The sequence below is a fragment of the Sinohyriopsis cumingii genome, chromosome 16 (assembly GCF_028554795.1).
Source record: "Sinohyriopsis cumingii isolate HCF-2022 chromosome 16, ASM2855479v2, whole genome shotgun sequence".
NCBI lineage: Eukaryota > Metazoa > Mollusca > Bivalvia > Unionida > Unionidae > Sinohyriopsis > Sinohyriopsis cumingii.
In genome coordinates, this window is record NC_142976.1 from 93,241,912 (window position 1) to 93,257,755 (window position 15,844).

Sequence of the window (15,844 nt, forward strand, 5' to 3'; positions counted from 1 at the left end):
TGTATTAATTTGGTGAAATTGAGGCCAGATCATGGAATTGTAGACTTAAGTCCAGACCAAAAGATTTGTTGGTGAAATCTGGAAGTAAGTGAAAGTGATTAGACTTTGCCTGAAGGAACACCAGTCAATCACAGGTTAACTCCCAGCAGATGCAGGTACCCATTTACAACTATTGACACCGGAGAAAGTTTGAGTACCTTGCATAAAGACATTAAAATGAAGCAGTCTGTGAGAATTTTACAGTTATCACACTATAGATTGATATAATTGAAGTGATTCTTATTTTAGATTTCATCAGATATTTGCATGTAATGTGGATTCGTTTTGTTATTTAAACCGCTTTGTTATAGCAACAGAACACATTAGTAGTGAGTAATAACCACAGATTACTGGCTGGCACAATAGTAAATCATCCACTGTGGATTTAGTTCAGTATAAAAACTGAAGAAACTTACGACTTCTCTATATTAGGCCACACTATCATTCACAGGCAATTTATCCTTAACATACAGTTTGCTGTGAATTATTAGTAAAAGGAGGATAGTTCAATTTATTGAATCTAAGGATCTAAGGACTCTGCACATGTGATAAAGAAAGAATTTTAAAGTTAATTTATTTATATTCAATATCATAATTTGCATAGTGTGAAATTAATGAAGAACAAGAAATATACCATTGCATATTAAAAGCTAAGATATTCCCTATCAAAATGTTACCTGTCCCCCACCCCCATTATGAAAAAATCAAAGCACCAACAGCCCCATAACACTAAATTCTGAATTTAACACTGCATATATGCTAGACTGTCACATAATCAGGGTCTGTCCCTGTATGATACATAATCTCACAATCCGGGTCTAAACTATCTGCCCATATATGATACACTGTCACATAATCAGGGTCTACCCCTGTATGATACATAATCTCATAATCAGGGTCTAACCTATCTGCCCATATATGATACACTGTCACATAATCAGGGTCTGTCCCTGTATGATACATAATCTCACAATCCGGGTCTAAACTATCTGCCCATATATGATACACTGTCACATAATCAGGGTCTACCCCTGTATGATACATAATCTCATAATCAGGGTCTAACCTATCTGCCCATATATGATACACTGTCACATAATCAGGGTCTGTCCCTGTATGATACATAATCTCACAATCCGGGTCTAAACTCTCTGCCCATATATGATACACTGTCACATAATCAGGGTCTACCCCTGTATGATACATAATCTCATAATCAGGGTCTAACCTATCTGCCCATATATGATACACTGTCACATAATCAGGGTCTGTCCCTGTATGATACATAATCTCACAATCCGGGTCTAAACTATCTGCCCATATATGATACACTGTAACATAATCAGGGTCTACCCCTGTATGATACATAATCTCATAATCAGGGTCTAACGTATCTGCCCATATATGATACACTGTCACATAATCAGGTTCTGTCCCTGTATGATACATAATCTCACAATCCGGGTCTAAACTATCTGCCCATATATGATACACTGTCACATAATCAGGGTCTACCCCTGTATGATACATAATCTCATAATCAGGGTCTCACCTATCTGCCCATATATGTTACACTGTCACATAATCAGGGTCTACCCCTGTATGATACATAATCTCATAATCTGGGTCTAAACTCTCTGCCCATATATGATACACTGTCACATAATCAGGGTTTAAACTACATGCGATATATATGATGCACTGTTAGATATTAAGGCCAAGTTGATGTCTGATACATGATCACATAATCAGGATGTGTGCATGTATGATACATGATCACATAATCAGAATCTGTAGCTGTCTGATACATGATCACATAATCAGGATCTGTAGCTGTCTGATACATGATCACATAATCAGGATTTGTACATTATTGATACATGATCACATAATCAGGATATGTACATGTATGATACATGATCACATAATCAGGATCTGTACTCTGCATGTGTAGAATGTACTGTCACACAATCAGGATCTGTGCATGTGCGATACATTATCACATAAGCAGGGTTTACACTGTCTGCCCATGTATATATTCTGTCACAGAAATAGAATGTGTCCATGTGCGATGCACTATTACATAACCAGTCTGGTGATGTATGTTACATCACATCATCAAGGTCCAAATTATCTGCCTATGTGATACACACTCACATATCAGACCCTGCAGTTGTATGGTACATGATCATATCATATCAAGGTCTCATCTATTTGCTCATATATGATACAATGTCAAGATCTAAAATACCTTCCCATGTTAGATACACTGTCAAGATATAAAATACCTTCCCCAGTAAGATACAATGTCAAGATCTAAAATACCTTCCCATGTTAGATACAATGTCAAGATCTAAAATACCTTCCCATGTTAGATACAATGTCAAGATCTAAAATACCTTCCCATGTTAGATACACTGTCACTTAATGAGGCCCTGCTGATATAACATAATCCGGATCTTCTAAGGCATGATACCTAATACATAATCTGGATCTTCTAATGCATGATACCTAATACATAATCTAAATCTTCTAATGCATTGATACCAAATACATAATCTGGATCTTCTAATGCATGATACCTAATACATCATCTGGATCTTCTAATGCAAGATACCTAATACATAATCTGGATCTTCTAATGCATGATACCTAATACATCATCTGGAGCTTGTAATGCATGATACCTAATACGTCATCTGGATCTTCTAATGCATGATATCTAATACATCATCTGGATCTTCTAATACATGATACCTAATACATAATCCGGATCTTCTAATGCATGATACCTAATACATACTCCAGATCTTCTAATGTATGATACCTAATACATACTCCAGATCTTCTAATGCATGATACCTAATACATACTCCAGATCTTCTAATGCATGATACCTAATACATAATCCAGATCTTCTAATACATGATACCTAATATATAATCTAGATCTTCTAATGCATCATATCTAATACATCATCTGGATCTTCTAATGCATGATACCTAATACATAATCCAGATCTTCTAATGCATGATACCTAATATATAATCCAGATCTTCTAAAACATGATACCTAATACATAATCTGAATCTTCTAATGCATCATATCTAATACATCATCTGGATCTTCTAATGCATGATACCTAATATATAATCCAGATCTTCTAATGCATCATATCTAATACATCATCCGGATCTTCTAATGCATGATACCTAACACATAATCCAGATCTTCTAATGCATGATACCTAATACATAATCCAGATCTTCTAATACATGATACCTAATACATAATCCAGATCTTATAATGCATGATACCTAATACATAATCTAGATATTCTAATGCATGTTACCTAATACATAATCCAGATCTTCTGATGCATGATACGTAATACACAATCAATAAAAAATATTTTCTGCTTGTATTTTAACTAGGTTTTGTGGACATGTGTGTTGAGCACATAAAATCTCCGCTTGCGTACACCAAGACGAAGATTGAACATATCTACACTGGGCCGCAGGACTCGGAATTGGTGGAAATGATGTCACAGTGTGACCCAGATGTAGGTTGGACAGGCTTAATTAAATTTCAAACTGGATTCTCTCTCTCTCCAAAATATTATGTTCATGAAAAGAATGCATTCACAGAAAAATACACTTAAGGACACCCAGTAAATTTTGCAGTAAATTTTCCAAAAGGTGGAAGGAAAAAAGGAGCAGTTGAAGCTATTAGCTTTTCTTTATGAATGTATTTGGGACTAAACCTGGAACCGGTTAGGTGTTGAGCAAGTGCTACCATTATGCTATTAACCAAGATCTCATTTACAGTTATAATTATTAAATACTTGATGTATAAATTTCAGTGAATGTCTTTTAGATTATTGTTGTTCATTCACCATGGCAAAATAGAACTTTCTATGATCCTGCCTCGCAGCCTGCGGTATATAATAATCCTTCTGCCATCCATCCTTCCATCCAGTACTCATTAACACAACATGTTCTATAATTTTCGATGGATTGTCATGACACTTAGGAAATATTATGGTGATCACCTGACAATGCACACATTGGCAAATCACTTTGAGGCTGAAATCTTTTTTCAGAGTTATGTCCCACTTTGTTTTATAGCTGTGTATCATCCAGTCTCGTTAGTGCATCAAGTACTCTAGTTTTGGATGGATTGCCACTCAGCCATCCGAGGTCTCCACTTGGTTCAAGGAGAACATAATGATTTTGGACTGAAAACGTTAAAGGTCAAAATCACTGTGACTGAAAAATTAAAAATGGTTTGTGTACAATAATATTAGTTGTACATGACACATTGCAACCAAACTTTGTGGATGGCTTGCTCTTGGGGTAAGAAAAAAGGCTGTTGATTTTGGAGTCAAAAGGTTATAGGTTACGGTTACTGATTGAAAGACAGAAAATGGTTCTGCACAATAACATTAGTTGAACCTGGCCCAAAACTTTGTGGATAGCTTGTACTTAGGGTAAGCAAGATTCCTGTTGAGTTTGGGGTAAAAAGGTGTCAAGATCACATTGACTCAAAAAAGCAAAATGATGTCTGCACCAAAATTTCAGTTATCTGTGCAGAGGACTGTCCAACATTGGGTACACTGCTCCAGCAGCCTAAGTGGTTAGAGCATCTGCCTTGGATTTGGGAGTTCACGCATTCGAACCCCAGCCAAGTCATACCAGAGACTTCTAAAAATGGTATTTGCAAGCTGCCTTGCTTCACGCTCAGCATTAAGAGGTTAGTGTTAGGACTTGTCTGCATTGTGTCAGGATAATGTGATGGGGTGGGACATTATGCTACATGTCTGCGGCATGATGCCCCAGTACTAGACATCACTATAAACTGCCACACGGCAGACATTGTAGCAATATGACTGGAAAATTGTTAAAGCTACATTAAAAATTCAAATTTCACATACATCCACATTCCAGCATGGGGCAAGTGTATAATGTGCCATTCAAGATAATATTGTTGATGGATTACCAATAAACTTGGTTATTATTTTCATCTCTTGAAGTTGCACATGTCAGTGAACCACTATGCTCTTGCAATTTTATAGAGTTATTGCCCATTTTTATTCTTTATGCGGTTGGGGTAGGATGCAGAATTGAGCAGGGGTGTATTTATGTGTGCAAATTGCTCACCATTCATCAAGTTTATTATGGGGTATCAACTGCCACTGCAAAGATATATTATCCTTTTAATGGGTTCTGTAGGTTTACTATCTTGCAGATGGAAAAATATTTTAATGGTATCGCAAATTGTTAAGATGGAGCCAAATGAAATAGCCTTTATGTAGGCTTTCCTATGTGATATTCCAATCAGTCCATTTTTTCTACCTATACCACCCTCCTCCTAGAAAAAAAAACAAGCTGACTGAATCTCTCTTTCTGGAGCAGTTTCCGAATCTCCTGGACTATGGAAATTGGATAGGTGGCAACCTGATTATTCTTGGAGATTTCAACTTTCACTTTGACTGTCCCGGAAACTCAAACACATCAAAACTCATAAATTCCATTAATGTCTTCAACCTCAAACAGTCAGTTAACCAACCCACCCATAAACATGGTCACATTTTAAACTGGATTCTTCATAGACCTGATGATAACATTCTACGGTCCTCTCTGGTATCCCATGACCTTGCATCAGATCACCTCTGCATTATATGCCATCTTGATGTATCAGTCCCAAACCCTCCACCTTTATCTGCTACTAAGAGAAACCTCTGTATGATAAATATAATCAAACTGTGATATTCCAATCATTTATTATTATAGAGTCAAATAGCCTTTATGTAGGCTTTCCAGTGTGATATTCCAATCATTTTTTATTATAGAGTCAAATAACCTTTATGTAGGCTTTCCAGTGTGACATTCCAATCATTTATTATAGAGTCGAAATAGCCTTTATGTAGGCTTTCCACTGTGATATTCCAATCTTTTATTATTATAGAGTCAAATAACCTTTATGTAGGCTTTCCAGTGTGATATTCCAATCATTTATTATTATAGAGTCAAAAAGGCTTTATGTAGGCTTTCCACTGTGATATTCCAATCATTTATTATTATAGAGTCAAATAACCTTTATGTAGGCTTTCCAGTGTGACATTCCAATCATTTATTATAGAGTCTAATAGCCTTTATGTAGGCTTTCCAGTGTGATATTCCAATCATTTATTATTATAGAGTTAAATAGCCTTTATGTAGGCTTTCCAGTGTGATATTCCAATCATTTATTATTATAGAGTCAAATAGCCTTTATGTAGGCTTTCCAGTGTGATATTCCAATCATTTATTATAGAGTCTAATAGCCTTTATGTAGGCTTTCCAGTGTGATATTCCAATCATTTATTATAGAGTCTAATAGCCTTTATGTAGGCTTTCCAGTGTGATATTCCAATCATTTATTATTATAGAATCAAATAACCTTTATGTAGGCTTTCCAGTGTGACATTCCAATCATTTATTATAGAGTCGAAATAGCCTTTATGTAGGCTTTCCACTGTGATATTCCAATCTTTTATTATTATAGAGTCAAAAAGGCTTTATGTAGGCTTTCCACTGTGATATTCCAATCATTTATTATTATAGAGTCAAAAAGGCTTTATGTAGGCTTTCCACTGTGATATTCCAATCATTTATTATTATAGAGTCAAATAACCTTTATGTAGGCTTTCCAGTGTGACATTCCAATCATTTATTATTATAGAGTTAAATAGCCTTTATGTAGGCTTTCCAGTGTGATATTCCAATCATTTATTATAGAGTCTAATAGCCTTTATGTAGGCTTTCCAGTGTGATATTCCAATCATTTATTATAGAGTCTAATAGCCTTTATGTAGGCTTTCCAGTGTGATATTCCAATCATTTATTATTATAGAATCAAATAACCTTTATGTAGGCTTTCCAGTGTGACATTCCAATCATTTATTATAGAGTCGAAATAGCCTTTATGTAGGCTTTCCACTGTGATATTCCAATCTTTTATTATTATAGAGTCAAAAAGGCTTTATGTAGGCTTTCCACTGTGATATTCCAATCATTTATTATTATAGAGTCAAAAAGGCTTTATGTAGGCTTTCCAGTGTGATATTCCAATCATTTATTATAGAGTGAAATAACCTTAATGTAGGCTTTCCAATGTGATATTCCAATCTTTTATTATAGAGTCGAAATAGCCTTCATGTAGGCTTTGCTATGTGATATTCCAATCATTTATTATTATAGAGTCAAAAAGGCTTTATGTAGGCTTTCCTATGTGATATTCCAATCTTTTATTTTTGAGTCAAATAGCCTTTATGTATGCTTTCCAGTCTTATATTCAAGTAAAATACCATAGCTTGAGAAGTTTTCATATTGTTCAATTCCTGCACATTTGCAGTTTGAAAAAGTTGCATTGTTGCCGTTTCACTGTTTGTTAATTATGGAATTATTTTTGTAAGGAATAATTTAGGAATTTTTTCATTCTACTGTGGAGGCCATTACTGTGTCTTATCCATGTCTGTCCCATTAAATTTTGTTTTTGTTTAATACATTGTGAAGACTACATTGATTCAAAACAATTTGGTATGAGGCTTTACAAATCAAAGAAAATTTTTCACTCATTTGCAATAAATTCAATGGAGTTATGGCCCCTGTTTGACAAAGCGCTTTAATTGCATTATATTTTGGTCCCATACAGTAACTTTTCATTGACATTATGAACTGAAACTATATTTGGTATGACATAGTACTGGTTCAGTTTTCAGTATTTTCCAACAATTTGTTTTCCTTAAAACTTTGGCCTTAAGTTGCATCAGTTTGGTGGAGAGATTGTGTTATGTTGACACATTTTTGTAGTCATGGTTAAATTTTGAAATGATGATGAAGTTGCCACAGTTGAATAAAAAAAATGAGGAAAAATCCCCACATGGATCAATTGAATCTTTAATTATATTTCTCCAGGGCCCTCTGATGATTCACACAACTAAGCTGTACCCAACTGAGGATGCCACATGTTTCCATGTTTTTGGCCGTGTGATGAGCGGCACTCTTTACGCAAATCAGGAAGTTCGGATCCTTGGAGAAAACTACACACTACAGGATGAGGAAGACTCTAGATTTGGACAAGTGGGGCGACTATGGGTGTCAGAGGCCAGGTATGAATAAAAGTGTCTGCTGTGCAGACAACATGCAGATATCTGAGACCTAGGTTCTCTGTCTGATGTGTTACATGATCACATTTACCTTGGGATATTAACTTTCAGTATCTCCTGAATCATGTTCGTCCAGAAAGGTAAAAAATTGTCTTTGCTGTCTGTTTACGATATAAATAGTACCTGTGCAAAAATCTCCTCTAGGGTACCGTAAAATTACTTCCCATGCAATAAAATTACTTCCCATGCAAGATGACTACCTGAATACCAGATGTTTATCAGGACAAGCCTTCATTCTCGATAGGTCATACAGACCTGCCAACTCTTACGATTTTGATGTAAGTCTTGCGAAAATTACCCTGAAAGTATGGACTTACAGCATGCAAGCAGAAACTACAGAAAAATGATAGTTGCCGAAACATCTGGATAAACGATTCATCCGTGTTTGATATGGATCCAGGTTTCTTATTAGAATTAGTGAAATAAGTCAGGGAACCAGACTAACTTTACAGCAGCACCCCAGATGCTTTAAACTGCACCTATTTGTTCATGCAAAGCATCTGCATGATCAAACTGTTCATTATATATAAAAAAATTAATGGCGTCCAGAAAGCAAAGCATGTTTAAGATGAAAGGAAAAATAAGCTTCTAAAAAAGTGTTAATAATCAGCACAGAAGAATAAAAAGAAGTATTCAGATTCTTGTGAATAAAAGCTGGAAAGGACACAATTACGTTTATTGGACATCACGTGTCAATTTGAGTATGTCTTCCAGCAGGAGATATGTTTGCCATCATCATGTGAAATGAATAAATAATTTCCAAGAATTATGTCAACTTGAGAGGTAGCAACAAGCCATAAGTTGTATAGGGTTTGGAACTAAAGTTTGTGCAACTGTACTTGTGGTAAATAAAGTCTGTGCATACTTTACAAACTTTTCAGTTGAACATGAAGTTTATCATCTCTGTGTTGAACTTTTAATTACATTTTCCAGTGGTAAAACAGCAGTTATTGATATTTTGTTACACCTTACTGAAATCTGGTCAATCTTACGGAGAATAATCAACTGCCTTACTGAGACAGGCTCATCAGGGTTGGCAGGTTTGGGTTATATCTTATCTGTGTCTTCTTGAAATATGCTGTATTTCTTACTAAATTGTAGCAATTTCTTTTTTTCAGCCAGGACTTAACTATGTGAGATTTTTATCATATAGACACCATATCATGCAAAGAAAACTTTGATTAATTGTGCCAAAAGTGACCACAAAATAAATGAAGAAGGCATGCTCTTTTATGAATTGCTAAGTTGTTTTTAAAGTTGCAGTGGTTGCCATGTTTGGTCTAACTATTTAACTGCATCCTCCTTTATCCCATATATGGCACAGCTCAGGATTGTACAGAAATAATCAAATGCTAAGTATATCCCATATATGGCACAGCTTAGGATTGTACAGAAATAATCAAATGCAAAGTATATCCCATATATCGCACAGCTCAGGATTGCACAGAAATACAGAAATAATCAAATGCTAAGTATATCCCATATATGGCATAGCTCAGGATTGTACAGAAATAATCAAATGCAAAGTATATCCCATATATGGCACAGCTCAGGATTGTACAGAAATAATCAAATGCTAAGTATATCCCATATATGGCACAGCTCAGGATTGTACAGAAATAATCAAATGCTAAGTATATCCCATATATAGCACAGCTCAGGATTGTACAGAAATAATCAAATACAAAGTATATCCCATATATGGCACAGCTCAGGATTGTACAGAAATAATCATATGCTAAGTATATCCCATACTATTTCTTGTTTGAGAGGTTACAAGTAAGCTCATTATGTGATTAGATCTTAATAGTTGAGATGAAAAATGCAAAACAAATTCACATAACATATTGAGGTAACTTCAAACTCCAATTTTGCTAACACTGTTAACTAAGCAAACCAAATTGTAGTCACATGATATGGCCTTGATATAGCAACAGTGATCATTTGTAAATTCATTGGAATGACGAATAACTGATTTCTTTATCCCTGTATCACACTCAAATTATGATACGGATACAAATAATTGACAACATATATGATGCATACCTGCAACCCTTTACGATTTGACTGTAAGTCTTATGGCAATGATCTTTAAAATACAGACCTGGAAAATAAAAGCAAATGTTATGGAAAGATGATTGTTGCAGTAAAATCCAGATACATGCTTGTCCATGGTTGATTCAGATCCAGGTCTTACGTTAGATTCAGTGGAGTTGGTCAGGAACCAGGCTACATTTACTGAAGTACCTCAGACACTTTAAACTGCACATATTTTGTCATGCAGAAAGTGTGCAAGATGAACTTGCTGCTTATAGATTGATACATATGCAAATTAAAAGGGACAATAAAACTTAAAAAGTTTTAATATCAATACAGAGGTATAAAAAGAATTTTCAGATTCGGGGGTGGGAGTAACAGTTGCATTTGTTGGATATCATGTGCTGACTTGAGTATGTCTCTTAGCAGAAGATATGATTGCTGTCATCATGTGATATAAATAAATCTAAGAATTACATCAAGTTCAGAATTAGCAAGAAGCCATTAAACTCCACAATATTTGGAAATGCAGCTTGTCAAACTTGACTGGAGATAAGTTTTATCTTCACATAACAGACTTTTTAGTTGAACATAATGTTTACCATTGCTTTGCTAGTCTTGAAAAACACTTCTAAAATTTATAAACACATGCTCTCCAACTTGTTGTTTTTGTTGTTGTAGGGTTTAATGCCATTTTTCAGCCCAAGATAGGCTATACATGGCGGCCAGTATAAATGGTGGAGGAAGAACCTGGTAAAACCCCAGAAAGAACCACCAACCCACGAGAAGCTATTGGCAAGCTTTCTCACATACACACATTGGCTGAACCCGAGACTCGAGCCCACTCAGACAGGTGAAATGGCAATGATCCATAACAGTGAGCACTTTAGACTACTCTGCCACTCTGGGCCCCAGAGTTCATTTTGATGGGCTGTGAGTGGCCCTCTCCAACTTGACAGTAGCAGTACATGATATTTTATTACACCTTTCTGAAAACAGAACAAAAAGTTGATTGTCTTCCTGAGGTCTTCTTAGTTGGGAAGTCTGATGACTAGTGATCCAGCTGATGAAGACCATAAAAAAACGAGAGGGAAGTTGAAAAAAAGTTGAACTTCTGATGAAGAAATGCATTCCACAGTGGCGGAACATACAACAAAAAAACATTGTCACATCCACAAGAAATCAACTGAATCCTGAAATTTCACAAGGATATGACTATAATATTAGAGGTGCATAAAATGATAGTTTGATTTTTCCCATGATGTTGAGTATGGTCAGAGGCATAAAAATGAAAATCCTAAAGTTAGGATGGTTATTTATTTGATTTTTCATGCAAGTAACATGTAAAATAGACTACGTAAATTTGATTTCATTTTCTTGTGAGGTTCACAAAGGTTTATCAATTTTTGTCAGTCCTGTAGAGTACCAGTTGGCCACTTTTTTGTCAGGCTTGACTGAAAAACTGCCATGTGCTGACAAAGTCAATATTAGTTTATTGTTCAGCACTATTCTAATAGCAATTCTGGCGTGATTTTTCTTTTTTTTTCTTTTTTGAAACTTTTTTCTTTCTTTCACTTTCTTGAATTTAGTATATGACCATACCATTGTTCTTTTTATTCTATACATAACCATATTGAAGTTTGTTACTGCAGGCTGTGCTTGAACTTTGCTCTAGTTTTGTATTTACTTTGCTTTATTTGTGTTTCTAGTTTGTATTTACTATGCTTTGTCTGTGTTTCTAGATTTGTATTTACTATGCTTTGTCTGTGTTTCTAGTTTTGTATTTGCCATGTTTTGTCTGTGTTTCTAGTTTTGTATTTACTATGCTTTGTGTTTCTAGATTTGTATTTACTATGCTTTGACTGTATTTCTAGTTTTATATTTACTATGCTTTGTCTGTGTTTCTAGTTTGTATTTACTATGCTTTGTCTGTGTTTCTAGTTTGTATTTACCATGCTTTGTCAGTGTTTCTAGATTTGTATTTACTATGCTTTGTCTGTGTTTCTAGTTTGTATTTACCATGCTTTGTCAGTGTTTCTAGATTTGTATTTACTTGAATTTAGTATATGACCATACCATTGTTCTTTTTATTCTATACATAACCATATTGAAGTTTGTTACTGCAGGCTGTGCTTGAACTTTGCTCTAGTTTTGTATTTACTTTGCTTTATTTGTGTTTCTAGTTTGTATTTACTATGCTTTGTCTGTGTTTCTAGTTTGTATTTACCATGCTTTGTCAGTGTTTCTAGATTTGTATTTACTATGCTTTGTCTGTGTTTTTAGTTTGTATTTACTATGCTTTGTCGGTGTTTCTAGATTTGTATTTACTATGCTTTGTCTGTGTTTCTAGTTTTGTATTTACTATGTTTTGTCTGTGTTTCTAGTTTTGTATTTACTATGCTTTGTGTTTCTAGATTTGTATTTACTATGCTTTGACCATATTTCTAGTTATATATTTACTATGCTTTGTCTGTGTTTCTAGTTTGTATTTACTATGCTTTGAAGTCTGACTTGACTAGATTTGTATTTACTATGCTTCGAGGACTGACTTGACTAGATTTGTATTTACTATGCTTCGAGGTCTGACTTGACTAGATTTGTATTTACTATGCTTTGAGGTCTGACTTGACTAGATTTGTATTTATTATGCTTTGAGGTCTGACTTGACTAGATATACTGTCATCAGTTTTTATGAGAGTAGAATGAGAATGTTATTGTTACTTGCCAGGAAATCTCTTGTATTTAGTGTGACTTAAGAGCACAATATTACACACGCCATGATATTACACACGTCATGATATTACACACATCTTGATATTACACACGTCATGATATTACACACACCATGATATTACACATGTCATGATATTGCACACACCATGATATTACACACATCATGATATTACACATGTCATGATATTACTCATGTCATGATATTACACACATCATGATATTACACATGTCATGATATTACACAGGCCATGATATTACACATGTCATGACATTACACATCATGATATTACACACGTCTTGATATTATACATGTCATGATATTACACACGTCTTGATATACATGTCACAATACTACACACATGATTTTTCACACATCATGATATTACACACGTCATGATATTACAGACATCATATTGAGAATACTCAATGGATGAGTGAATAGTTATTTGATAAAATGCTAAAGTTTTCAGACTTTTTCTGTCTGTCATTAGATACAAGGTTGAGGTGAATAGAGTGTCAGCTGGGAACTGGATCCTAATGGAGGGCATCGACCAGTCTATTGTCAAGACCTCTACCATCACTGATGCATCCAATACTGAGGAGGTAGGATAATATTTGTCAGTACAACATCAATTCACTGTTAATAATAAATTTTAAAAATACTTCCATTTACGTGATCATATCTCTGTATGTTGTGTGCATTCCACTACACACAAATGCATACATGCACATATGCTATTTATACTTGCTTACAAGTCGGATCAAAATGTAAATTGAATGCACCCCAATCTGCCTTTACATAATGCAGTGTGACAGGTCTGGGTCTGTGCAGTACTTTAGGACTAATCAGTAAAACAAACAACATAGACACTGACCTGCTGGCACATTATGCAACAGCAGATCAGGTTATGTGTTTTATGCAGTTGGACATAACTTGTACATGAGTATATTCGGTACATTATTTACACACAATCTTATCTATATTTACAGTCAATCCCAATATTACAGAATAATTTCAATTTTTCATATATGTGGCAAAATACAAAGTAACAGTTGGATTATTTATGACATCTTCCGTAAAGGCTTTTTTGTGAATAGTATGTTTTCAAAAAAAATAAAATCGTGCTAAATTTACCATTTTGTAATGCTTCAAACAAATATTTATTTTCAGTACAATTATTGCATTGATATTAAGAATTATTCTTACGAAATTCCTTCATTTTCTTGACACTTTTCTCCCCATTGTTTTTGCAGCCTTCTGTGTGTGTAAATATTACACAGCATGCTAAATTAGTCAGATTAATTGGTCTCAGATGTTCAAAAATGTAAACAAAGTAATGTCTGTACTTGAAAATGTAAAGAAAAAAATGGGAGCACAATCATTTTTTTACATAGTTATTGTTGATCTTGTATCCCAAATTTTACTTACTGTATCACTGTAGGTAAAAAAAATCATGTGACTCCAATCACTTTTATGATGGTAACTGCACCATAGGTAATGATAAAATTGAGTATCAGAGTTTCATGTTAAAGTTTTATTGCTTTTGTGAATCATATACAGTGAGGTACACAACTGCATTGTTCACTGAAAAGATGCTGCATTCATTGAAACCTTGTTTTGGCATGAAATCCAAACAAATTGTCAGAAATATTTCTCCTAAGTTTATGCCTTGGAAGTTATATTTTATGTAGGTCTATTTTCCAATCAAATTGAAAATATATATATATATATATATATATATATATATATATATATATATATATATATATATAAACCTCCGGAAACCTTGATATCCAGACATATTTTAGGGGGAATGGAATTCCAAAACTTTAAATTGCTTCCTTCATCCAAAACTCCACATTCCATGACCAGAAATGAAAATTGGAGACCAAAGTGTACATTTACTATAAAACTTGCCTTGATAATCCAGAAATAATTGAGTTTTCACAAATATCATGAGATAGTAAACAAAAAGATTTCACTTAACAAAATGACTAAAGATTTATATTAATTTGCCCACCCTTTATTGGCTCCTGTTCACTACTTACACCAACATTAACTTGTCAAATAACGAATCCTCACATAACCGTTTTTTTCCAGCTTGGCAGGATTTTTGACCTGTTACTAAGAATAGTTTTTAGTTTAGTTTTTGCTGTATTTAGCTCACCCTCTTGTCGTTTCAGGTTTTTATCTTCCGCCCACTCAAGTTCAACACCAGCTCAGTCATCAAAATAGCGGTAGAGCCTGTTAATCCATCTGAACTACCCAAAATGTTGGATGGCTTGAGAAAAGTTAACAAGAGTTATCCCCTCATTACAACAAAGGTAGAATGACTTCTTTATGTAACAGTTCCTTAACTTGAGTTTTATGCAAATTTGTTAAATTTATATTGGTACATTTATGAAATAGGGACAGTTCTTCAGTCATCTGTTGAGAAACTGCCTCTGTTAGAAACTTGGAAGATGTTTATTATTTTTTATCGAGAATCAGCTTTTTCACTGTGCATGGTATCAAAATACATGATAAATTATCATTGTCTGTAGTTGGTTGCCAAAAATATCTGGTAGTCATAGACCAGTTTAGCATCGATTGTATAGGTCTTCCAGATCTTATTACAGTATTAAACAGTGTTCATAAAGTAACCAGTTTAAAGAGTACATTTGTCTTTAGAGATTTGAGTGAGTTGGAAAGTTTAAAGTGTATTCAGTCAGATAAGAAATGCCATTTTTTGCTCTAGTTAATAACAAGCTGTTTTCTAAATAAGAAATGAAGTCCTGCATAGTTGAATAAGAACACAAGCTATTAACTAGATAAGAAATGCCTTT

General features: G+C 34.3%; 1 protein-coding gene across 2 annotated transcripts in view; it reads left to right on the forward strand.

Moving 5' to 3' along the window:
- Window positions 1–15,844, forward strand: part of LOC149781003 (116 kDa U5 small nuclear ribonucleoprotein component-like) — a 91,782-nt gene that overhangs the window by 39,346 nt on the left and 36,592 nt on the right. For both annotated transcript variants that reach the window (XM_089938117.1, XM_089938118.1), the window contains exons 16-19: window positions 3,474–3,601; window positions 7,998–8,191; window positions 13,510–13,621; window positions 15,203–15,343. In XM_089938117.1, coding sequence (XP_089794243.1) covers window positions 3,474–3,601; window positions 7,998–8,191; window positions 13,510–13,621; window positions 15,203–15,343 — 575 coding nt within the window. The remainder of the gene's footprint in view (window positions 1–3,473; window positions 3,602–7,997; window positions 8,192–13,509; window positions 13,622–15,202; window positions 15,344–15,844) is intronic.